Source organism: Gekko japonicus, unplaced genomic scaffold (assembly GCF_001447785.1).
Source record: "Gekko japonicus isolate JY-2015 unplaced genomic scaffold, Gekko_japonicus_V1.1 scaffold342, whole genome shotgun sequence".
NCBI lineage: Eukaryota > Metazoa > Chordata > Lepidosauria > Squamata > Gekkonidae > Gekko > Gekko japonicus.
In genome coordinates, this window is record NW_015169785.1 from 427,666 (window position 1) to 454,120 (window position 26,455).

Consider the following 26,455-nt stretch of genomic DNA (forward strand, 5'->3'; position numbering starts at 1 on the left):
AGTTCTTAAGGAACTCAGATGTGACATAGTTGATCTACTAAACCTATCACTAAATTCAGCAGCTGTAACAAAAGACTGGAGAGCAGCAAATGTGACACCAGTTTTTAAAAAAGGATCCAGAGGGGAACCAGGAAATTACAGGCCAGTCACCTAATGTCTGTCCCAGGCAAATTAGTAGAAACTGAAATCAAAGATAGAATTCCTAGGCACAGAGAGGGACAGAGTCTGTTGAGGGAAAATCAGCATGGCTTCTGCAAAGAGAAGTCCTGCCTCACCAACCTTCGAGAGTTCTTTCAGAAAGTAAACAAGCATGTAGACAGTGGTGACCCAGTAGATATTGTATGCATGGACTTTCAAAAGGCCTCACCAAAAACTTCTGAGTGAACTTAGCAGGATGGTTTCTCTTATGGATTAAAAACTGGTTAAATGACAGGAAGCAAAGAGTAGGAGTCATTGGACAGTTCTCACTATTTAATTTATTCATCAGTGATCTGGAAATGGGGGTGAGTAGTGTAGTGGCCAAGTTTGCAGATGATACAAAATGATTCAGGATGGTGAAAACCAAGGCTGACTGTGAAGAGCTCCAAGGGGACCTCCACAAATTGGGTGAGTGGGTGACAATGTGGCAAATGAAGTTCATTGGTGGTAAATGTAAGATGATGCACATTGGGAGAAAAAAATCCCAACTTCAGGTATAGGCTAATGGGGTCCTGAACTTGCTGAAACTGAAAGGGAAAAGGATCTTGGGGTTGTAAGTGGATAGCTTGATGAAAGTGTAAACCCAGTGTGCTGCAGCAGCGAAAAAGGCAAACTCTATGTTAGGGATTATTAGGAAAGGAATTGAGAATAAAATGGCTGATATTGTTACGCATCTGTATAGATCTATGGTGTGGCCTCATTTGAAATACTGTGTATGGTTCTGGTCCCTGTATATCTCCAAAAGGACATTGCAGAGCTGGAAAAAGTACAGAGGAGGCCACCAAGAGGATCAAGGGGTTGGAGCACCTTCCCTATGAGGAAAGGCTGACGAGTGTGGGACTTTCAGTTTAGAAAAGAGATGACTAAAGGGGGACATGAGAGATTTATAAAATTATGCATGAGGTGGAAAGAGTTGACAAAGAGACATTTTTCTCCCTCTCCCAAAATACTAGCACTCAAGGGCATCCAATTAAACTAATGGGCAGTACAGGATTGACAAAAGGAAATACTACTTTACACAGAGAGTGATTAAAAATGTGGAACTCGCTGCCAGAGGATGTAGTGATGGCCACAGGGATAAACAGCTTTAAAAGGGGATTAGATTCATGGAGGGTAAGTTTATCAATGGCTACTAGCCATGGTGACTGAGGGGAACTTCCACGTTCAGAGGCAATAAACCTCTGAATCCCAGTGCCAGGAGGCAACATCAGGGGAAGGCCTTGGCCTCTATGCCCTGTTGTTGGCTGTCTAGAGGTACTAGTTGGCCACTGTATGAGACAGGATGCTGGTCTAGACGGACCACTGGTTGCTGGCAACCTAGGACCTCAAACCAGGGGAGGATTGTCAAGCATGTGACAATACATATTGTAGGTTGGGTATGCTTAGCTGGATGGTCAGAGGTTGTTCCGGCTTAATCTGTGCTTGATGACGAGGTGAACTCCTCACTGGGTGCGTTTTCTGTCTTTCCAGATGCTAGATGTCACTGTGTCCCAGCTGACTAGCCTGCATCCCAGCCTGATAGCACGAGTCTCTCTCAAGCACCAAGATGTCAAGGAGAGCTGGGCCCAGCTCCAGCAGCTGCTGAGGTACTGTTGAATGCCTCATGCTTGTTTGTCTGCAAGAAGTGGATTCTAAGCTGGATATAAACTCCATTTACCCAAAATTTGTATAAGAACTTCTTCTGTGGTTAGTAATGGTAACGATAAATGTATGATTGTTGTTGTCTTCTTTTTTTTTACTGTGCCTTTAACAGGAGGGTTTGATGCAGAAATTAAAAAAGCAAAGTGTCCAGAACAGCCTCACCTGTGTTGCCAGTGTGGCTAGATTTCTGCAAGTCAGCCTGCTGTTAATTAATTTAAACGCAGTAGAAAAAATGGTGGAAACTTTTAAAAATGTTAATGCTTCAGTATTTCAGAACCTAGCCAACCTAACAGTTCGAAAGCAAGAAATTGCAAGTAGATAAATAGGTACCACTTCGGTGGGAAGGTAACAGCGTTCCGTGCGCCTTGGTGTTTAGTCATGCCGGCCACATGACCACGGAAACGTCTTCGGACAGCGCTGGCTCTTCGGCTTTGTAACGGAGATGAGCACCGCGACCCTAGAGTCGGATTCGACTGGCTTTCGAGCAAGGGAAATCTTTACATTTCAGAACACAATATACAAAAGATTAACATAGATCTTCCTCTGTAGGTATTCTGAAAGTACTGTAGTTTTTTTTAAAAGGGCTGCAGAGAGGCTGTGGCTCAGTGGTTAGAGCATCTGCTTTGCATGTAGAAGGACTCAGGTTCATTCCCTGGCATCTCCAATTGAAAGGACCAGGCAAGCAGGTGATGTGAAAAACCTCTGCCTGAGACCCTGAAGAACCATTGCCTGCCTGAATAGGCAGCACTGACCTTGATGCAATACAAGGCAGCTTCATGTTTGTTCATATGCGCGCTCTCTCTCTCTCTCTCTCTCTCTCTCTCTCTCTCTCTCTCTCTCTCTCCCTCTCTCTCCCTCTCTCTCTCTCCCTTCCCTCTCCCTCTCTGCCAGTTGGGACAAAGTTACATCTCTCTCTCTCCCTCTCTCTCTCTCCCTCTCCCTCTCCCTCTCCCTCTCCCTCTCTGCCAGTTGGGACAAAGTTACATGGGAAGTAAAGAGGAGCCTGTCCTTAATTTAAGATCTCTTTCCTACGCCTCATCATAGCTGCTTTATTCCTTTGTTTTTGTTTTCACTTACCTCCTCTCATTCTCATCTCTTAGGAGTGAAAAGCCCCCCTTATTGGCTTTGACAAGACAGTCGACTGATCCTCCAGGTCCTGAGAAAGTTAAGGCCATCGCTACAAACGGTGCAGGGAGAGAAGCTGAAGAAAAATCAGGGAGAGTCTCAGGATGGGGAGTAAGCAAAGACCTCTGTTGTACATCAGATCTCTTGGGCACCATACATTAATAATCAGCCTATTTAAACCCGCATTCCGTCTTTGCAAGGCATAGTTTATGCTGTGAATCCAAGGTGCAGACTGACTGATTAATCTCAGGGCTATGTTATATGACTGGATCTCCCTCTTCCATTAACAGTAACTCTGTATGTGGTAATCTGGGAGAAAAAGTAAGTTTTTCCTTATCGTGGGAAGAGAAATGACTTTGCATTAGAGAAATTATGTGGGTGAAAAGGTTAAAAAACTGTTTTCAACTTCTTTCTTGACCCTATGGCCTCCATCCAAAGCACCCCCCACAAAGCACTGTTAAGAGAAATTTAGATCTCTGATATATTTTACAGTTGAGCAATGAGATGATAATCCTACAGTTGTTTCTGTATGAAGGCTTTGCTCCAGTCTGGCATCCCAACTGCAGCAGGTTTTTGGGAAAATCAATATGACAGTGTTACCTAATTATCAATCTTCTGAGTTTTTCCCTGGTTTGATGCAGAATTTCCCATACCTGGTTTGATATGATCTTTTTGGAAAGATTGCAGTCAAAAGCGTCTTTGCATGCCATGCGGATTTTTGAAGGTTCCACCCATGCTGACGTCATTTTCCTGCCCTCAGCCCTTGCATCCACCATTCCTTGCCAAGATCTACTGACCCGTGATTCCCAACTTTAGTTTTTGAAAATAGTCTCTACCTCTTTTCGTGTAGAGCTGTAAGGGAGAAAATATACCAGTTATATCTCCATAATGAAAACAACTAGAGATTTCCTTTTAACGAGTGTCTTTTAAACAAGCGTCTATAGCTGCATCCTTCTGCTTACAATTGGATGAAGATAACCCTGCTTGTGGGGTAGGGAGGGGTACAAATAAAATAAATAAGAATAACAATAAAAGGGAGGTCAGAGGGTCTAGTTGATTGTGGCAGTAAATCATTATTGCACTGTAGTGATCAAGGAATTCTCTTTTTTTGTTTGTTTTGTTTTAAGCTTGAAAAAGCTGTGTAGTGGTATGGGGGGGCGGAATGGCAGTTACAGAGGCCTGAGGAAGAAAAATGCAGGGAAAACTGCTGTTTGGATGTTGTGTTGCCACTGTGAAAGACTCTGCATTTGCAGTGGCAATGAGAGCTACTCAGAGAATTGTCCCTGTGTGGAAGGGGCCTTTGTCTTGTTAGGCCAGAACCAGCGGCCAGGCTTCTGGAACAGACAAAACAAGCCTCTATAGCGGCTGACAATTGGATGAGGATAAAGAGCCCCGAGCCAGCAAGGACAGTTTAGCCATTGAGTAAAGGAGTGTAAGTGCCTCAATTGTCATTGCACTGTTGTTGAGTCACCTGTGCGCAGTAGAGAAGAGCTGTGCTGGTTGCTAGGCAATGGCCCATTTAGTTTCCCCAGTTGCTTTACTTGCCTCCCAGAACAGATTTCAGGCCAGCCTGGGCCTTTTGTCCAGGTCTCAGCCTAACATAATAAGTTTGTAGCTTGAAGCCGTATGGAGAGAAGAGGGGATGACCCTCCTACCTCCTGCATGCCACCCCCTAACTAGGTTGCCCCTGGCAAGAGTGCAAAATGTTTTCGCCATGGTTCCAAACGCTTGGCCTCAAGTCTGTCTTCTTTTTCAATCACCCTAACACAAATACACATTCTCATTGTGCTCTCGTCCCTCAAGGATCCCACAATCAAGACCCTGCATTCCAAGCGGTCAGAGTTGTTCAGAGTGTCATTCCCCCCTCCCATTTTTTTTAATTTCATGCTAGAATAAAATGTTGTTATATAATCTAGAGCAGACTACTGATAAACTCTTTGCAGTGTCTGTGTAGCAGTAGTGGTGGATGAAGGCATATCCCCAGAAATTGACTCAATAAGGTGGGGAGATGGTCCTGCCTCGTGCCAACAGACCTCACTTACCTTACTAGCAGCATTCTGAGCAAGGACTGTCTTGCCCTAGGTGCCGAAGAACGTCCTAGGAAGTGTGGCAGAGCGTGCAAGAGGCCTGGAAGGGGCGCCAGCTTTAGCAGGAAGAGAGTCCGTTCACAATGACAGCAAGAGGTACTGGCACACACAACACTGTCCTAGGAGAAGAGTTCTAACGAAAAAAGAATACTGGGGGAAGTGGCTGTGGAAGGGTCCAGGTTGCTTCATGGGATCTGCTTCGATGCTTAGCAACAGGTCCATGCAGGCTAAAATGTCTACCTAACTCCCAGCAAAGGGGCTCCTCCTTAGAATTAGGTCAGGCCTGGGAACCCAACCCCTGCCTGTGGGTACACTCTGGGAGTACCATTGAAAAAACAACAGTGAGCCCTGACTCGGATAGCCCAGGCAAGCCTGATCTCATCAGATCTCGGAAGCTAAGCAGGGCTGACTCTGGCGAGTACTTGGATGGGAGACCTCCAAAGAATACCAGGGTCGGGAGGACAGAGGCAGCCTATCAAGCCACTTCTCTGAATGTCCTCCGTGCCCCAATAGGAACCACCAGAGGTCACCATGACTTCCAGGCACAGGCACGCACACACAAATAAATGCAAAAATACCAACCCCCCCACCCAGAGTGGTGCTATGTGATAGAGCCTATGAGGCTGTGGGTTGGATCCAGTGATCCGTCAGCAGAAGGCACTGACATTTGTGGTGTTCCCCACTTTCCCCTCCTCTCAGCTGACTTCTGGGGTTCTGGGACCTGTTATACTAATGGCTACATGGGTTTCTGGACTTCTCACTGTAGCCCACCAAGCTATATAGCTATTACTCTATACGAGTTTCACACAACCCCAGGAATCAACTTTTCTTTGGGTGAGTTGGAAATGCTGGGGGAGCAGAAAGCGGAGAAGATCCACAATACTGAAAGTGTGAATGAACTTGTCTTACTTGAAGTCTGATTCAAAATGCATGTTCCCCCCATTCAGTGGCTCATAGCCGAACATAGGGACTGCCTCCATTCAAAAATGCATTACCAATGAGGTGATGTCCGATAAAATGAATGCTCAGCAAGGTTTGATTCCTAATGGTTGTTTCACACATGCATGCTTGGTCTTGTCATTGACTGATGAGCCAGAATGTACCACCTTCCCCATATTCTCTCTCTACTGCAGGAGGAGGAAGCTTTCCAAACAGCCGAACGCACTGAAGGACCCACCCCAGCAAAAGGCCCACTTTCAGGGCTTCTGCCAGACTGCTGACGTGGTAATATCCCTCTGCACAAACCCTGGTGAAATTCTGAAAATGCAATCCTGTGCAGAGCTACTCCAGTCTAAACCCATTGATTTCAATAGGTTTAGATAGGAGTAGGGATAGGATTGCACTGTAAGTCTCTTGTACTGTGACTCGTATTGTTATCTTTACTGTTGTAGCAATGACAGTTTTCTTAGCGTTGCTCAGCAGGGCGTATTCAGGTTGAAGACTGTCTGGCCCTCCTGATATCAATACCAGACATGGCCAAACTAGACATGGTGGTGACATTTCCTTTTGTTTAAATATACTAAGTAGGGTGGGTGAGAAGGGCAGACCCCCACCCCACCCCATGTGTAGCCCTACAGCTTGGCTCTCTCAGACCCTTTACCCTCAACTGAGCTCTGGCAGTGCAAATGACCTCCGCTGGGCATAGGGCTTGTTGGGTGGGATACTCTCCCAGTTCTTTCTGTAGTCCTGATAGGCAGACATATGATAGTGTGATATCGGTAGGCTGCTATTGTACCTGTACATGTGTAGAGTAGACACATGTAATGTGCGAATCAGCCCTCTTCCAGATGCGATCCTAGTCACAAACCAAAATAGTCAAACATAGGAAAGCACCAGCATGGTGTAGTGGTTAGCAGAGGCAGACTCTAATCTGGAGAACCGGGTTGGATTCCCCACTCCTCCACATGGGTGACCTTGAGCCAGTCACAGTTCTCTCGGAACTCTTTCATCCCTACCTACCTCACAAGGTGCCTATTGTGGGGAGAGGAAGGGAAAAGCGATTGCAAGCCACTCCAGGACTCCTTCGGGTAGAGAAAAGCAGGGTGTAAAAACCAACTCTTCTTCTTCTTCTACCTGTCCTAGCAGGCACTGCTGACTTAGGAGCCAACGTATGCTGACTTAGGAGCCAACAAAATAAAACATATCCAAATATGAGTTTAAACCACCACACTGTATTTTAGGAATCTGTGACAAAGTGATGAGACTCTGGGCAAGTCTGCAAAGAAAAAAATTATATTTAGGAAAACAGAGATGATTTATTGAGGATGATATATCAAATGTTCTTATATAGTTAGAATACTAGAATTCCCACAATAAATGCAGATATTCCAAATGCCTACGTGCATTGTGCATCATATTGAGAGAGGGGATTGGGGAGAAGGAGCAACAAGGAAAGCAGCCGGTTATGAAGCTCAAATACTTTGGTAACCCAATGAGAAGGGAGCACTCACTGGAGAAGACCCTGATGCTGGGAAAGATTGAAGGTCAAAGAAGACGGGGACGGCAAAGGATGAGATGGTTAGACAGTGTCATAGATGCAACGAACATGGAATTGAGCAAGCTTCAGAGGACAGCGGAAGACAGGAGGGCCTGGCGGGATCTGGTCCATGGGGTCGCAAAGAGTCGGACTCGACTGTGTGACTGAACAACAACAAGGAAGCTGGTACACAAAGTTGAGAGTCATTTATTTATTTTATTTATTTATTTATTGGATTTTTACCCCACCCTCCCAGCCAAGGCCGGCTCAGGGCAGCTTACATAAAATCAGTACATAATTTACAATAAGTCAATTTAGGTTAAAACAATTCTAAAATGGAGTTCCCTGAGGATGCTTCCATAGCCCAGAGCAAGGGAACCAAGCAAACCAAGGTAAAAGTCCAAAAGTAAAATCCAGGTAGAAATCCAGGCGAAAAGCACATAGAATTGGTCATGAGGAGCAAGACTGAACCACGCAGAGTAGTCTTCAACAAGAATTGGATCCTGAGCTCAAATTGGAAAATGTTGACAGCTTCAGATAAAGGAGATGAGATTGAAGGACAATGGATTTGAATCTCCTGAGCTTGGAGAAGAGAAGGGATTTGAGATGAGCTCAATGAGCAGTTTCCTGATTGGTTGCCAGGGTGGTGGTGGGAGTTCCCAGACACTGAGAACTCCTTCAGATAAGAAAAGAAAGGGAACTTGTGTGGTGAGGAGACGGTGTGTTGAAGGCAATCTTAGTTATGTAATCTAAAATATCAAGCAGCAGAAATTGGTACAAATAGTACAAGCCAGGAGTCGTGTGAGGGAGAAAGTTTCAATAGTTAGAGGCTGATGTTGCTAGAATCTTATTTTTTTCAGGAGGAATGTGACTATGACAGAGTATTCTGTCAAGCCCACCTTGATGGGGAGCTGAATTGGCTTGAATAGTGGTTCTAAAAGCTTTCAGTGTGTGAGTGAGTCAATATTTCTCTAAGTGTGCCACTGTGCCATCAGACTGTAAGGCAATCAGATTGGGTGTCTCTGCCCTTTCCCCATCTTTCTGCCATCTCACATCGTTTGTTCTGTAAATGGCTTGAAACAACATTTCATGTGCAGTGAATGACAGAAATGCACTGATCACACATCCAAGGCAGGAGTGGGAGTGAATAGAGAAAGGCCATCTAAATGAAGACTTAATGGAAACAAGGCTGAAACCTTGTACGGCCCATAGTGCAATGTTTTTCTTGCATGACACTTAAAAGTGCCTCACAGGATCTCTTGCTTTGTTCATAGATGTGTCCAAACAAAGTGAAAGCACCAATTTTAAATGGAATATGCATTCTTAAACTGAGCATTGTCAGGTTCATGTTCTAGTTATATAGAGATCTACTTTAAGCAGCATCTCTAAAAATGGCCAACGACTTTCTGGTAAGAAAACAGAGGAAGAAAATATTCTAGGTGAAACCAGAACAGTTTAGAAAGAGGTGGGGGGTGGCATGGCAAAATACATCCTTGTCCCCTCAATATACTGCATACTGGGCCATTTCCGTGAAGAGTTCTAGTTTATGGATTGCCAGAGAAAGTGGCAACTTTCTTAGGCAGACAAGCCACCTAGATCTGGCCAGAGACAAGAGGTCTGACACCCTCACACTACTGGGCCAGAAAACTGCCTCTGTTCTTGGACAAGAATGTCACAGTCCTTTTGGCTGACTGAATTAAGTATCCTGAATGCTTCAAAATAACTAGAAGTCCAAACTAAAATATTCCGTTAATTAGTTTTCATCTTGTGTTAATAGGGAATCTTAAGTTTTAAGCACCCAGGTATCTGAGCCAAGATAATAGAATTAAAGAGATTTTCAGTTTGCACCGTTCATGCAAGGAGGACTATTATGAGTAGTCAGGAACATGAGATGGGATAAGGAGAACCTTCTTGTGGATTTCGGTCAGTGATATGTAAGAGCCAGCGCAGTGTAGAGGTTAAAGTGGCAGCCTATGATCTAGTAGACCAAGGTTCAAATCTCCATTCTGGCATGGAAACTCACTAGGAGACCTTGGGCCAGTCACTTTATCTCTCTCTCTCTCAACCTAACCTACCTTGAAGTGCTGCTGTTGTGATGATAAAATGGAGGAGAGGAGAACTACATCAGAAGCTGCTTTGGGTCCTTATCGGGAAGGAGAGTGAAGTAAAGATATCTAAATAAATAAGTCCTTTTCAGTTGGATAAGGGCAGCTCTCCCCCTCAGTGACAATCAGCTCGACTTCTAAGAGAGAAGCAGAATAGGCTGGTGGGAGCTGTAGCTCAGTCATGGAGCACATGACTGACATGCAAAAGATCTAATGTTTAGTTCATGGCATGTTCTTGGCTAACAGGGCACTGGGAGGGGACTCTGCTGAAGAGCTTGTTAGCGTAGACGGGGCTAGATGGGCTCAGTACAAGGCTACATCACACTTTCACATGGCTCAGTGGTACCTGTGTCTACTCTTTAGGAACTACAGCAGTTGCTGCATACTGGCCATCGATGGAGTCCGCAAATGGAAGATGCCCTTGAGGAGCTGGAGGATCTCTGGGCAGACCTGAGGAGAAGGCATCAAGAGAATGGTGCGGCCCTGAGGGAGATTGATACAGTGAGTGAGAGTTGCTGCTGAAAGCAATGACTTTCTTTCCCCCTTCTCTTCTACATATGTAGTATAACGTGTCATATATACTGTGATGTCATGACACTGTGTTTCCTGACTCTACCAAAAACATAGATCCAGGTGGGTAGCCGTGTGGGTCTGAAGCCGTAGAACAATTGTGCACGCACACAAAAGCTTATACCTTGAATAAAACTTTGTTGGTCTTAAAGGTGCCACTGGACTCAGACTTTGTTCTGCCAGAAGCAAACAGTATTGGGGAGTAGCGCAAAGAAAAACACACAGTGTTTTGTTGTTACAACACAAACTAAGTTATACTAGATGTTACAAAGAGGGGGGGGGACACGCAGCTTCCATTTTTGACAGAAGTTGTGTGTTTCAGCTAATGTGTAGTTTCATGCACAAGCAAGAGGCTCTAACATCTTTAAAGGTTTGTATTGCATCGCTCATGAGGTGTCTTCTGAGGAAACCTGTATTCCAGGGGTCCCCTGCATGGTGCCCACCAACACCTTTTCTGCCCACCAGAAAGTTGATTGTCTGCGCACATTTTTTAAAATGAAGCTGTGGTAGCCATTTTATGGCTGGTTCTGCCTCCTGCAGCAGCTATTTTTGTGGCTGCACCCACCACGCTGTGTCGGAATTCCAAAGGTGCCCACAGGCTCAACAGGTTTGGGGACACCTGCTGTATTCCTGTTCGCAGTGCAGTCAGTTCAGGCTGTCGTGTGGCATTCAGTATAAAGTTTAGAAAAGCCTGAATCAGCTCAGTTCTGATGTGAGAGTTCCCTTTTTCTTCCACACAGAAACTTAACCCTTGCACTTAGGGTACTCTCTCTTCCTCCTGCAGAGCATCTTCAGTCGCAGGGACAATACTCAGGCCATGTGTGACTGCCTTGCCTGAATTACACCTTACTGTTTGTAGGCCCTGCGGCTGGTTGCGGAGCTAGAAGAGGCTGAATGCTGGCTCAGAACCGTGACAGACCTGATCTCGGAGCCAACAACTATGAAGAGCCTTGATAACCTTCATGAGAACCTGCAAAAGATTGACAGTCTGGAAAACCAGGTTAGGGCATGGAGCATTAAGCTTCGAGCACTGCAGGAGGAAATACAGATGGGACCCTCCTCGGAACACACAGCAGCTGCAATGAAACAGAGAAAAATGGAAAGAAGTGAAAGAAAAGTGAGTTCTAAGAACCGGGGTGGGTGAGTGTTCTGTGTGGAGCACAGGAATCAGATTAAGAAACCGGGAGTCCCAGAAGTGGAGAATGAGACCACATTTCTCCAGGGAGAACGTGGTTTGGGAAGAATGGGATGGGGGCAGCTAGGAAAGAGAGGTGGAGAATTAGGGTGTTTTAATAAGGGTATACTCACGGCTGAATATTTATCCTCTGTCCTGGACAGACTTCCTGTCTTATGGAATCAACTGAACAGTCTTAGATGACACTTTCTCCTCTGCTGTGGGACAGATGGCTACTTAGATCCATATGTTTTTCCTACCAGGTTGACCTGTGTTCAAGAGGCTCTTCAGCGCCAGGCATCAGAGCTGCATGATTCCCTGGTTTTATCTGAATTCTTACAGAATGTGCAGCGGGAAGAGATGCTCAGTCAGAGGAGCAACACACTGGTGAGAAGAAAAAAGAGTTAGATGGTAGGCAAAATCCAAGGAGGGAAGCTCCCTTCTGCCAGAATCATGGTGACTAGGGATATGCATTTTCTCTCTCTCTGTATTTTTCAGTTCAGGTCTATTGGATGTGAAAAAATTTCGAGATTCCCCCCAAAAAACCCAGATCCCAATACCAGTAAAGTACTCAGATCTGGGATTATTCGGAAATCCTGAATTTTTTCAGGTCCAATAGACCCGAACCAAAAAATACAGAGAGGAAAAGAAGTACCAAAGCCACAAAAAAACAACTGAGAGGTGGCTCAGCTGGGGCTCTTTTGGGTGGTCCCTTTAGACTGAACAGCTTGTAAAGCAGCCAATCCTGCTGGAAGAACTCCCCCCGCAGGATCTGCTGGGGCTCTGTGGGGAAGCCCGGTTTAAACCAGGCTGCCCAACAGAGCCCACCAAGCAACTGATCCTGTGTGTGTGAGGGGGAGCTCGCTCCCTTCAGGCTCTCTTTGGCATTTTGGTTGAACAGCCCAAAAGAGTTCCAGCTGAGCTGGTGGGGAGAGTGCTCCCCCCTCCGCTGTTTTGCAGGCTGTCCTCTGCTGTCCCTTTAAATATTTAAAGGGTCTGCAGAAGAAAGCCCAAAAACAGCTGAGTGGCAGAAGCAATCTGCTCCAGCCCCTCAGCTGTTGTTCTGGGTTTGCCAGTAATTCCTAAATATATCCGGGATTTTTGGGGGTTGGGGGGGGGGTTTCTCCTGAAAACCCCCAGTTACATTTGGAATGCCAGAATATACCCGAAAATACCAATGAGGTGTTTTTTGGATATATTTTTGGTTTGGGTATACCGGAATGCACACCCCTAATGGTGACTAAAGGGAACCACCATATTCAGGGGCAATAAACCTCTGAGACCCAGGTCTTGACTTTTGTGCCTTGTTTGTTGGCCCTCCAGGACCACATGTTAGACACTCTGCAGAACCTGCTGGACTAGGTGGGCCACTGGTCTGATGCATCAGGGCTCCTATTTTGTTCTTATGATTTTACATATATGGAGCAGGCTAGGTTTGGTTTAAACTGTGGACAATTATTCTGTGAAGGACTACTGTTGCTTGCTCAAGTATCTCTGTAAAGGTCATTGCCAAAAACCTTCATTATCAAAGATACTAGTAGAAATTCCATTTAAGTTTTCCTGTATGGCCTTAGGAAAATCTGTGGTTTTCCAAGTCAAATCCCTCACTTGCAAAATGGGGATAATGGTAATCTTCTCAAGATCGCTCTGGCAATAAATAAAGCCAGGGACATGGGTTATATATATAAAACATGTGGGTTATATAAGGTACAATAGCATTTATTGTGTCTAGGTTAATCTTGTGACTACAGTCAGTCACAACGAATATAAAACACGAATAAAAAATAATATCATATAGATTCTAACCACATTATTTGTGTATTGCTTTCGTTTAGGCAGTGGCTAACCAGCTAAGCTCACAAGAATCTTTGCCCTTCCTCATAGCCCATGGAGGGCGGCAGCTGAGCAGTAAGGACCTGTGTAGACCACTGGAAGAACTGCAAGAGGCAGTAGAGATGCTGAATGATGTGGTGAAAGAACGGGAGCGGGCCGTGGAGGCGGCAACTGAGACAGAGAACCTGGAATGCCATGTACAGGCTTTGAAAGATGGGAAAGAAACAAGGGTAAGAGAGGGTTAACAGAAGGGTTCATAGTACACCAGCATTCCCCCATTGCTGCTCTTCAGATTTTGGTTTGGTTTGTCCCAGCTCTGTCCTTCAAATGAGGGAGTAGGGGAGGTCCTGAAAGGAATGTAGTCATTTGAGTAATTCAAGATTAGGAAGAACTCCCATTTCCTGAAATAAACCAGATTCTCTGTGAGCAAGGAAGACTAGATAGGATAAGGCACATACGTTTGGATTAATTTGTGGGGGTTTTTTAAGGAAAAGTGTGACAGTGAAGAAGGGATTAGCCACTGGACAATGAATGGAGGACATGAAAGAACATCTTGTCTAGCCAAAACAAGTATTTGGGGGCGAAGCTACTAGGTGCTTTATTATGGTGCTGAGGCTATATTTGTACTACCGCTCCATCTTGTGTTCCTGTTTAGTTTTGTTTGCTTCTCCCTGTTTCCATACAATATCTTGGCACAGTTTCCATGCATGCAAAGAGTAGAAGCACAAAAACTGATTGTGAGCAAACACCCCATGTGTTGGGACAAGCAGCAGGCTGGCGTGCTTCCCCAAGTGGATCTGTGTTGTTCTTTGCATTTTCTTTGTGCTACTGTTGCAAGGGAAACTGCCCTCCTTGATGTGAAGTATTGATGCCCTGCCACAAAACCATGGCATGGAGCCCTAATCAGGAGTGGCATTCAGGCTGAGATGCAGACTCTGCACCAACCGTTTCTTGTATATCATGAGACATATTCCATAAAGATCAGCTGTTTTAGCTTTCATGCTAAGAAACCTGCAGAATGGTACAAATGACATTGGTGAAGAATGAACAGTTAAAAATTGCTTGGGGTATTGTGACGTGTGCAAACTATGCAAAAATAATCTTTTAGCATGGGGCAGGAGTACAGGAATGGGACCCTGGAACCACCAGCTTCTGCCATGTGGCTAAACAGAGGCGTGTGTGTCTGCATGACTGCTTCAGAATTGTGCAGCAGGCTAGAGAAGGCTCTCGCCCCAGTGGCCTGGGTGGCCCATTGCATGACCCTTAAGCTTCACTGCTGTCTTCCCAGCTGTCCTGGATTGCCTCCCAGATGGAGACCTTGAGGGTCAATGCAGAAGCCCTGGCTCAGGACCTCATCCAGGCAGAGAAGAGTTTTGCCACAGTGAAAAGTGAGCAGGAGCTGCTGGAGCTGCAGGGCTTGTTGAGAAGGCAGCAAGAAATAGAGGTGAGAGTGAGAGGCTCAGTGCGGAGCACTGAATCTGACTTCTCCCAAAGGAGGATCACATTGTGCTTTTACCCTTCAGTTTGATCTCTCTGGCATCGGGTTAACTTGCTCTTGTTCGATGCGCCAACCTGGATTTGAGCTGATCTCAAAATATATGGTAGGTTTGGGATGTGATTGGTTTCTTTTGCATCACACTGGTGCAGGTGTACGCATTCAGAGTCACTGACCATCAAACAGTATCCTCTAGTCAGAACATCCCATTCTAGCATTTTTGGATTTATCCGACTGGGAGTTCCTGATAGTTTGTAGACAGCAGATCAGTGCTCCTAGTGCCATTGTCTGGCAACAGCTGGATCCAAGCCAGGCATTTCCCATTTATACAGATACAGGTCCCATTTATACAGATACAAGGCTGGCAGCAGCCAAGAGGAATCAGTTTGGTGCTCATAGACTTTGGGATCAGGGATCTGACACCACATCACATGTAAGTTGCATTTCCCCATGGCAGAGGTGAAAAGCCAGGGTGTTACTCACAGCCTGTAGTGCCAGAGAGAGCATTGAGCATCTGTCCTTCCACCCACCACACAGAGAGCATTGGCTCTAAGCTCTTGCTTTTCTGTTCAGCATAGATGTTAATGCTCCTGGCCTCTGGAAAGCAGAAGGGAGAATGGAAAGGGATCAGCAGAGCCCACGCCTGTCCTCAGACAGGGGCAAGGAAAGGAGTCAGAAGCAGTGTTCCCTCTAAGCTGAGTTAGTGTGAGCTAGCTCACAGTTTTTTAGCCTTTGGCTCACACATTTTTGTCTTAGCTCAGGAAGGATGGCTCCAGAGCAAACTAATTTATGCAGCAGCCAAATCACTCACTCACAACTTTAATGCCAGACGCTCACAAAGTGGAATTTTTGCTCACAAGGCTCCACAGCTTAGAAGGGAACATTGGTCAGAAGATTCCTGTTGCTGGATCTTGTTACCATTCTGAATGCTGCTGTCCCATGTTCCACAGAGTGATATGTCTGACCTGGAAGTGGACCTGGAGGATCTGGAGAGAGCAGCAACTCAGCTGGAGGAGACCTGCCTGTTTCAGACACGTGACAACTCCAAGGGGATTCAAGAAACACTAGAGGCTTGGAAGGAGCTGCAGAAACTGGTGTTGGAAAATGCAGTCCGTGGACAGCATGCTGTTCGTTTGCGACAATTCTTCAGAGATTATTTGGCCATTATGTAAGTCAGTGGCCTCCAGCAGTAGTTTCGTATCTCTGGAATATTTAGTTGCAAGATGGCCTGAGGCAGCCTTTAAAGTTCTGGATATCAATACTGCACAGTGTGTGTGTCCGCGCACATGTGTGCATGCATCACAACTATATAAAGTGTACGACTCACACCACATAGCTTTGTAATGGGTCTTATATTTTATTTCCAGTTCAAGACGGGTAGCTGTGTTAGTCTGTCTCTAGCAGTAGAGAAGAGCAAGAGTCCAGTAGCACCTTTAACAAAATTTGTGGCAGGGTATGAGCTTTCATGAGTCACTGCTCACTTCTTCAGAGAGCATAAGAACATAAGAACATAAGAGACGCCAGTGTTGGATCAGGCCAAAGGCCCATCCAGTCCAACACTCTGTGTCACACAGTGGCCAGAAATACCAGGTGGCATCAGGAGGTCCAGCAGTGGGGCCAGGACATTAGAAGTCCTCCCACTGTTGACCCCCCCAAGCACCAAGAAGACAGAGCATCACTTGCCCCAGAGCCCCTATCTATACCTTGTGGCTAATATCCACTGATGGACCTCTGCTCCATTTTATTTCCAACAAGTATTTCCTGTCCTGCTTCATCAAGGATGTATCTTGCCCTCTGAAGTCAGCTAGAAGAACAGTACCATGAGAGGAGCTGGCACTGCTCAGCTGATTAAAGCCCAGATATTCCGGGGGACTCTTAGGGCCAAACCAGACAAGATACTGAGAGTTCTCTATATAGAGCTCCAAAATGTTTTTTCTTTAGTAAAATAGCAGATATATGAGACCCCAGTTTGGACTGGGACTGTGGTGCGGGAAGAAGGAACTTTTCCCAAGTGCCAGTTTCCCAACCTTAGCCTCCTCTCCCCCCCCCCCCCCCCAACACACACCATGGTCTGATCAGGCTGAGGCCTCTTTTCACTGCTGCCCTGCAGTTTACCTATAAAAATGCTTTGGGAGTCTATTCATGCATCTCCAAGCCAAACTAGCCTTATTTGTCCTTGACCCCCATGCACCATTTTTCTGACCACTAAGCTACTGTTTTTCCCATTTAGGGAAGCATACAGGCCACAAAAGGACAAATAGCAGCTCTGTGGGTAGGGTTGTCAACCTCCAGGTGGCACCTGGAGATCTCCCGCTATTACAGTTGCTCTCCAGATGACCAAGATCAGATCCTCTGGAGAAAATGGCTGCTTTTGAGGGTGGACTCTATGGCATTATGCCCTGCTGAGGTCCCTCCCCCTCCCCCTCCCCTCCCCTCACCCCACCCACCCCCCAAAATCTCCAGGTATTTAACAACCCAGAGCTGGCAACTTTATCTGTGGGGGCTGTTTTAGGTCAGGAAAATGGTGTCATGGGCAAGGCCAAACTGATAGCATGCCTCTGCCTGTTATGGGGGGGGGAGCTTTCACATATTATACAGTGTGCTGATTCCAGGCATGACACGTGGGGTTCATGAGGCTTTCCTGTTTAAAATGAATCAAAGAAAAACTTCCTTTGATACAATTTAAACAAAAAATGTGGGGTGACTGCACGTGGAGCTTCCATGTGGAAGTTGTGCTCACAGCCAATCCAGGGAGGGGGCGGATCTAAGCTCTGCCTTCTGAATGGTGGCACTAAGCTTCATTCGGGTCTCCTTTTTTTTAAGCTCTTTAAGGCTTTTTTTTCGTTTTCTCAGCCGGGAAACTGGAAAGGTGGAGGTTGCTGGCTAGCAAAGGGGTTTTTGGTCGGATTGCCGTAGCAGCAGAGGGAAAGGAGGAGGTGGAGTGGCAACAGCCAGGATGTGGCGTGTGGATGCTTGGACATCTTGACGATCACTGTTGTTTTCCCTTTAGGAGGTGCCTTTGCAGGTCTCTGTGTGGAAGCTGTTGTGGCACCTGGGAGCAGGTGCTGCTGCTGGCCCACCTGCCCACCCATTTCCTTTCCTCACATCCAGGAGGCAGCAGCCACTCCTAGCTGCCAAGGCTGCTATTGCCTTGCCCTCTGTTGTCTGGCAGATACAAGAACAGGAGAGGAGACACAGATGGCAGCACATGCATCGAAAACAGAGGTGGCCCCAGAACTTTGGAGGGTTCAGTCCAGCTATCACTTCTGTGGCAGGGCTGTGCAGTGATGGGGGTGACTGTGGTCTCTCCTGAGGCTCCAGGACTTTGGCAATTTCTCAGCAATGTTAGCATCCAATGCTGCACCTTACAAAGGGTTCAGGTGTCTTAACTCTGTGCCACTGTAAGAAATATGATGCGGCCTACAAGCTTAGTTAAGCTAAGTCAGTCTGAGGTTTCTGTGGGATTCTTCCTGGCTTGAGAACACCCCGCTCCGAGTCTTGTATGGAGTTCCTGTTAGTTGCAGTTTTGTGAGGTCACCTCAGTCCGGGTTCCGGAGTGATAAACCCATCTCTCTTTCCTTGACTCCCTAGCTCCTGGACAGAAGACACCCGTGCTCAGATCTTCTCAGAGAGTCTGAGCAGCGTTCATGGTCTGTCAGAGAATCGTTGGGAGGAGCTGGAGAGCAACATTGAAACTAAGCTGAAGGAGTTTGAAGAGTTGGCAGCTGCAGGACGGGAGCTGGTGGCTGAGGAGCATGACCTCAGTGAGACAGTAAGTGGGGAAGGCTGATGTCTGCTGAAAATCTTTTGGGGATGTCAGCCTTTGAGAGAAGAAGAAGAAGAAGAAGAAGAGGAGGAGGAGGAGGAGGAGGATTGGATTTATACCCCGCCCTTCACTTGGAGTCTCAGAGCGGCTTACAAACTCCTTTCCCTTCCCCTCCCCACAACAGACACCCTGTGAGGTGGGTGGGGCTGAGAGAGCTCTGACACAAACTGCTCTTTTTCAAGGACAGCTGTGCCCGAGCTTGTGACTGACCCAAGGTCACAGGTGCAAGTGGAGGAGTGGGGAATCAAACCTAGTTCTCCCAGATTAGAGTCCGCACACTTAACCACTACACCAAACTGGCTCTCACAGTTGCAGGATACTCGGATTACTCACTTTGTAAAGATATGTACTTGGCAAGATGCCGTTGAGAAATGGCAGCTTGCAGCACAGCTAGCCAATTCTATATTCTTAGCGACTCCTCTGTTCCCCAGGCTGTGATCCTAAAGCAAAAGAGTGTTCCATAATACAGACTCACCAGTGGTCAGGCTCCATGCACAAACTGGCCCCATGAGCCTGCCTGTGCCCTAAAACTAGCTCCTCGTGCCCTGCTTAAACCGGTGCATGCCAAGGGGGCTTTTTCATCAGTGTCTTCCAGCCTAGAATTACCTGCCCCAGGAAGGTCAGTCAGGCCTCTTCTCTTTTGGCCTTTTGGGGAAATGACTTCATTCCAGAAGTATTTGGCATGTTTATTCCTTCAAGCTATTTGATTCTGTATGTTCTATTGCTGATTGTAGGGCTTATTTGTCTCTGCTGCTTTTAATATCTGAAAGTTTTCTTGAGGGTTTTTTTTTGGGGGGGGAGGCTGTTTTTATGGCTTCTTTTATGGTGCTGCTGTCTGCAGTTTTTAATCCCTTAGACTTCTTTTAAATGTGCTTTGTGATTTTATGTTATGATATGTCTCATGTGGTTTTTTTGTGACAGAAAAGCCAGATGTAAATCAAGCTGGGGTAGGGTTGCCTGATCCAGGTTGGGAAACTTCTGGAGATTTGGGGGTGGACCCTGGGGAGGACAGGGACCTCAGTGGGGTACAGTGCCACAGAGCCCACCCTCCAAACATCCATTTTATCCAGCAGAACTGATCTCTGTAGACTGGAGATGAGCTGTAATTCCATGGGTTCCCCCAGTCCCACCTGGAGGCTGGCGTCCCTACTTAGCATCCAGATCACATCAAAACATTAGCCACAAAACACATTGATTGGTTGCTGGGAACCAATTGCTCAGACTCAGGAATTCCAGCTGGCCAAGTGACACCAAGGAGGGGCAGTCCTAACGCAGTCATCATAGTTACATCCAGTGTACAATTGAACTAGATTTGACTCTGAGAAGGAGACAGATAACTTAGATCAAGGCCTTTTGATTGGGGCCCAGTGGAATCAACTGCCCTCTGAGACCTGACCTTACAGGCCATGTACAAACAATACAAACATTTCTCTCATACACACTTGTAATGTGCTGTTAAAGTGCAGCTGATACGCTTCTGAGGATGTGAGAGGACAGAAGCCTCGATAGAATGTGCATATCCCGCTGTGTACACTTTGAAAAGGAATGTTTCAGTGCAGTGGGCAGGGAGGGGTCCACAAACAATTTAAATTAAAATCCTGCCCACAGATTGCTAAAGTTGTAGGAACATTGTTCTAAATAAATAACAGTAAGGGCTTGCCATGGCAATCCTGAATAGACTGGTAGTACACAGGAGTATGATACCTCTGTCTCTCACAACTTGAAAACACTTTTCTTAAGAGTGAAACTTTGGAGAAATATTTTATTGTATACTCGATTGTAATTTGGTGATGTTGCCAGGGGCCGAATACACTGCTTGAGGACATCCGTTGGCTATCCTTGACTTCGAAGAGCCCCGTGAGGCAGTTATACTAGTGAGTTGTTCATTCAGCAAGGCAAATCAGCTAGCACTCTTGCTCGTTTGACCCAGAGGTGGAGAAAGCTCAGACAACACTGTTCAGTGGCAGCCACAGCGTTTAAGTCCAAAGGGCTCAGTAGCCTATGCATCCCTGCTCCTGGACAGCAGATGATGAAGACATTTCTGTTAGAAAGTACCTCTTTGCTACACAAGTGAAAGAGCCCTGGCAGGCATCCTTACGCCTTCTCTTGAGGTTACGGAATTCATATCTGGTGGGGAAGGCGCAGAATATTAGTAAGACATTCTCATGTGACATATCTGCCCTTTTATTTTCTTTTATTGTCTGCTTTTAGATAAAGGAGCGAATGGAGGAGCTGCAGAGCATGTTGGGATGGGTGGTGGTGCGTTGGCGAGCACAGAGTTCTCAGAAGGAGCTTGGCACCAAGAGTGATGGCTGGAAGAGTCAAGATGGCGCCCAGAGTGTGCCCAAGAAGTACCAAGTTAGTATGGAGCTGTCAAGGGGCTTTGTGAGAGCTCAGAATTGCCAAAACAGCCCTTTCACCAGGCTTATTAAAGTGCAGCCACAGAACCAGTGTAGAGCAGGAGAGCAGAATGATCTGGGATGAATGCTGTAGGTGGGCTAATAGAGTGAGATGACATTTGGTGGCTGTGTGTCCCCTTCTGTGCATCAAGACTGATAAAGCAGAGTCATTATCCCAATTCAGTCCCCCTTTCTCTGATCTGCAAAAGAACACTAACCAATCCTTTATTGTGAAGTTGCCAAAACATGTTTTGCTGAATCTATGAAGGGAATATTTGCCTCAGGTGGTTACCATGGGAAATGGCATGGCAAGTGTTGTACAGTCTCTGCACATCATCCCATGATTGTACCTGAACAGCACTTCACTTCCTGTTTTCCTCATATGAAAGTCAGAATTTAATTAAATATGTACAGTCCTTGCTATGATACCCTTTGCTCATATCTGGATTAATATTTCCTGAAGTGCCTAATCCTGGCCATTGTTTTATCCATCCTTATTTGTTAGAGCCATTTTTCCTTTTAAAATAGTTGACTGAATTTGCACATTACCAATTTACATGCCTTTGTTCTCCATTACCAGAACTTTCCCCCTCTTTAATTGTTAAGCATAATTGAGTGTGTCCACTAAATTGTCCTCAGATCCATTTCTAATATCTTCAGCTAGTTTCTTCTAGAGATGAAAGAGAGTGTTTTTTCTGCCCTAGCACAAGCTTAGCCCTAGGTATCTATGAAATCATAAACAAGTCACCCGGGTAGCTATACCGGGCACGCTTCCCTGCTTCTGTCCTATTTCACCAGGATGCATATTTTGCGAGTCATGTTGAGTTCACTTGTTACATCAACTTCATCAAATGGGATGCAGGAGCTCTGGAAATCCAAGGATTAAAATACAGTTATAAAGTTTGCTGGGTAGTGTGAGTCTAACCATCTGTCTGTCAACCTAATCTATACTGCGAGATTATTGTTAGGATAACAGCGCTGCTCTGAGCTCCTCAGAAAAAGGGGCAGGACACAGATGAACAGCGTACAAGTTCTGAGTTGATGAGGTGCTCCACTTCCTGGGTTTCCTGACACTCATCATCTTGAGCCTGTTTCATATGGCTTCTCAAAAAAAAAACACCCCAAACCCTGCCCTTTCTCCATTAACAGCAGCCTGGGAAACAAACGACACGATGTTAAGAGAATTGGGAAAGCATCTTTTTGCATTTTTAAATTCTAATTGTTTTTAAACTATATCTGGCGTCTGAGGAGGGGCTTGATTTTTCTCTCCTTAATAATAATAATAATAATAATAATGTTTTTGTTGTTGTTGTTTAAACTGTATATAGCAACCGGGAAGGGGCTTGATTTGGATTAGAAGAGGTGGTGCAATATATATTAACCACGGCAAGAATCTTGATAGCAAAAAGGTGGAAATCGAACATTTTACCCTCTATAAAGGAATTAAAGTATAAGGTGTTGGAAGTAGCGGAAATGGATAGAGTAAATATAGAATTACAAAATAGACCAGAAGAAAAATACTGGGGAAAATAGAGAATAATATACAACTGGCTGAAGATAAAGAAGATAGAAATTAATGGAAATTAGGCTAGGCATAACAGGATAAAGCTTGAGATAAAGTCGTAATAGAATTGTATAACATCAGAAACTAAAACTAGGTGTTTGAGAACTACATGTTGTTTAATTTCATCATTTTGGAGTTTGTTAAGTTGTGTTATTATATGTTAATGGAAAACTCAATAAATACAATGTTAAAAAAGAAGAAGAAGAAGAAGAAGAGGTGGTGCAATTTCAGGATGGGAAATGGGTGTTTCACAGCCCCAGTCTGAATTCCCCTACTCCCCAGCAACTGCAGTTTACATTTGAAGACAGTGATCTTTCCCAGCCTCATTTCCCAGCCTCATTTCCCAGCCTCATGTCTAGTTTAGTTATAACATGCTGAAATTTAACTGATGATGTTCTTCCCAGCTACAGTCAGAATACCCTGTCCAGGCAAATTGAGCCTTCAGGTGAGGGAGATCACTGTTCAGAAGGAAGGGGAACAGACGAGGGACCCTAGACTGAAGGGATTGCTGAACTGCAACTCAGTTCTTTTTATTTTACAATATTTTCTTGCTCTCCAGATGAAAGTAGCCCCTGAAGTAGACATGCCTGATAAAGACAGCATCCCGAGACCCAGTGTGTCAGAAGCGCCTCCATTCGCATTACTCTCCCTCCAAGATGGTTCGGCACCACAGCACCATGAGCAAGAGAGGACGGAGGACTCTGCTGCAGTCCCGCCTGTTGCCGATGCTCACCCAGTGTGTAAACTGAGCTTGGAAGCATTAGTACATTGCACGCCTACTGAGAAGGACGCCCCCAAGGAAATATTGGCCCTAAAACCCACGGAGAACCCAGTGCTGCTGGTGCCACAACACAGTACTGGCAACCTGGGTGGCACAGTGAACTTGATTTTGAGCATTGGCAAGAAAGGGGAGAAGAAGGCAGGAATACTGGCATCAGAAAACCAGGCAGGAGTACCAGCATCAGTGGAAGAGGAGGGCTTGCACAAGGTAACATATTGTCATGTTCTGGGTAGGACATTGGTAGAGTTCCTTGGCATCTCCCATACAAGGAATGTGTGCCCCTAGAGGAATGATGAGATTTTCTGATGGATGCAAAGGGATTCTGAGGTGCTCACGCAGGACATCAGCTGGGGATGGTCAGCCTTACTGGTCAAGACTTACCAGTGGAGAATTTGTAAGTTCCCAGATGAGCAGCAGCTGTGCACAGTCTGGATCATGGAGATCAGCAGCCCGGCAGTCTCAGCTTCTTTTTTGTGAACTTCTGCAGTGTGCACTTGTGACACATCCTGCTGTCCCTCTTCATCACACACACCTCCGTTCCCTCCTGACCTGTAGGGGAATCATCCTTGCTGCTCCATCACTTTCTTTTTGTCTCTTTTTCTCCTCAAATCCAGCTCTGTGAAACTAAACCCTCAGCCTATAAAACCTTTTGGAAGCGTTGCCAGGGGCTGTTAGGAAGTACTTTGGGTAGTTTAAAGAGAAAGAAAAGGCCACCCCACCAGCGTGTGGAAGAGGTAAAACAGCTGGAGCAGGACGCATGCCTGATAGAATAGATGCATGGTGCAAGAAAGCCCTTCACTAACCCCTCAGGGCCCTCCCTTCAGATGCCGCTCTGGAATGCACTGCAAGCAACCTTGCAAGTCTCAGAAGTCACAGATATGACCTTCTCCTCCAGGGCTCCAGTGTAGGAGAAGGCAAACAGATTGGATATTATATTACAGCTAACAATGTCTACTTGATCTCCTGCATGGTGATGGCAGGGGAAATGTCCTTAGGAAACTCCCTTTGTTTTGGCATTGAATGTTTGGTGAATTCTCTAGGTTGAGGAAATAGGAAAAGGGGGGAAACCGCAGCCTGTGAAGCAAGTTAGGAACCTAGAAGGTTGAGCAGCTAAACAAAAGAATAAGACACATCTATTTATTACAAAGTGCACAGTAAATATAGATTAAAACCATAGATAAAAACCACATCCACATAGCATACAGCAACACATGTCAGTTCAGACCAAACATGTTTTAGCCCAGAGGGCCTTCTTTGGTGGTCTAAATAATGACAACACACACTAGAAATTTAAGTATAAAATATCTGCTCCAGACCAGGCAGGTTGTGTATGAATCCTGAACATAAATGAATACAAAAAAGGTAAGGATATTATCAAATTATAAATTATACTAACTGGCCAGGATTCACACACAACCTGCCTGGTCTGGAACAGATATTTTATACTTACATACTTGATATTTTATACTTACATACTTACAGGCACCATGTTAGGGATTGCTGTTCTAGTGTCTGATTGTAGTTACTTTAAAGTAGTGCCCGCTTACAGTTAGTTTAACCCAAAAAATGTATTGTTCCCTTCTGGCTATTCTAAAGAACCAGTCCTCCCAGGGAGAAGAGAAAGGTTTAGGGGCTATCCCCCACAGGGATGCAGAAATGTGAAGGACATGAGAGAAAGGCAGGCTGTATAAGGAGAAACATGGAGTTCCTAACAAGGAGAGGAGTGTGAGGGGAAGCCAGAGGACTGTAAAGCTAACCGGCAACTGACTGGGGAAAGGGTGAGCTAAGATGAGGGAAGGTAAGAAAAGGTGTGGCAGGAAAGATGGGAAGAGAGAAACAGAAATCATCCTCTGCCTATACTTGAAGAAAAGATCCAGTTGTTTCCTGTCTGCAGTGGAAAGAAGCTTTGTTAGCAGAACCAACTATGATATTATGGAGTTTGATAGTCCCTTTTTATGCATCTTGTTTTACCTGCCTTCTACAAAGTGGATGGGTCAGGGAGGTCTTAGATCATTCAAGGGGTACCTGCAAGACTAATGCTATTGACTGGGGATCATTGCAAGATTGTTGTGATTGGGGAAATGTTAGAATCCATATCCCTATTGTGGGGAAATGCCAGAATTGTGGCTGCCATTGGCTAATTTGAACCTTCTTTTGTGAGGGACACTACTAAGAGATACATCCAGGTGATACAAGGGGAGAGGAGTCTGGTCAAGATGACTGAATACCTGTGTAAGCAAGCATGACTAATACTTGCTGATAGTAGATCAGTAGCTGGGTAGATGGTCCTGACCATGCATATGGTTATATTTCCTGAGAAGACCGCAAAAAGAAGAAACTGTGAGGTAACTGCGCTAGAAAATATTTCAATAAACAATCACAAAATATATACAAAAATGTGTACAAAAATCATATAAATGCACAAGGCAGTTGAAAATGGTGTGGCGATGGTTCGGAATGTTCTATCGTTTCGATACTATTCTTCTTCCGAAAGTGGATGAAAGCAGCGACTCTTGGTCTGTCATTTCAACCTTGTGCATTTATATGATTTTTGTACACATTTTTGTATATATTTTGTGATTGTTTATTGAAATATGTTCTAGCGCAGTTACCTCAGAGTTTCTTCTTTTTGCGGTCTGTTCTGTGACTGTGACCATCATTTTTGAGCTATATTTCCTGAAAAGGCTGCATTGTAAAGGTGATTCTGGAAAGGTAGGTTGTTGTCATTCCTCAATACCTGGGTCATTACTCAATGCCTGTGTTGGGGGCTTCTTGGAGAGTCATGCAAAAGAACCTTGATTAATGTGCTCCAGAGTTCTCGTGGCAATCAGACTACTTCTTTTGCAAGTGCCCAAGGTGATGCGTACCTGGAATCTGTGGTTTGATATCAAAGATAGAAGTCCTCCTCACGCCTCTGACCATGTTAGGCCAGAGGATACCGGGGCATAAAGACATGATTCTCAGTGGAAGGGGGGGTTCCTTAGGGCAACAGTGGGGATTTTAATTCAGCTCCCCCCCCTCCAGTCCTAGTCCAGCACTGTGACCACTACTTGACACCACACTGGGGGTGGCGGTGTAGTGATGACCTGCTATCATTGCCTTCCCCCTCATGCCAGGCTCCTGAGCTTTTGCTAAACTGTTGTATGCTGAGGTTTATAGGTAGTCTCTTTTTCAGAGAACC

At 45.5% G+C, this 26,455-nt stretch overlaps 1 protein-coding gene across 1 annotated transcript in view; it reads left to right on the top strand.

Moving 5' to 3' along the window:
• Positions 1-26,455, top strand: part of LOC107115253 — a 53,464-nt gene that overhangs the window by 9,923 nt on the left and 17,086 nt on the right. Inside the window, exons 6-18 of the mRNA XM_015416911.1 lie at positions 1,669-1,784; positions 2,940-3,075; positions 5,047-5,147; positions 6,185-6,275; positions 9,996-10,133; positions 11,062-11,342; positions 11,640-11,763; positions 13,212-13,439; positions 14,498-14,653; positions 15,655-15,872; positions 18,296-18,476; positions 20,742-20,888; positions 23,053-23,481. Coding sequence (XP_015272397.1) covers positions 1,669-1,784; positions 2,940-3,075; positions 5,047-5,147; positions 6,185-6,275; positions 9,996-10,133; positions 11,062-11,342; positions 11,640-11,763; positions 13,212-13,439; positions 14,498-14,653; positions 15,655-15,872; positions 18,296-18,476; positions 20,742-20,888; positions 23,053-23,481 — 2,346 coding nt within the window. The remainder of the gene's footprint in view (positions 1-1,668; positions 1,785-2,939; positions 3,076-5,046; positions 5,148-6,184; positions 6,276-9,995; positions 10,134-11,061; positions 11,343-11,639; positions 11,764-13,211; positions 13,440-14,497; positions 14,654-15,654; positions 15,873-18,295; positions 18,477-20,741; positions 20,889-23,052; positions 23,482-26,455) is intronic.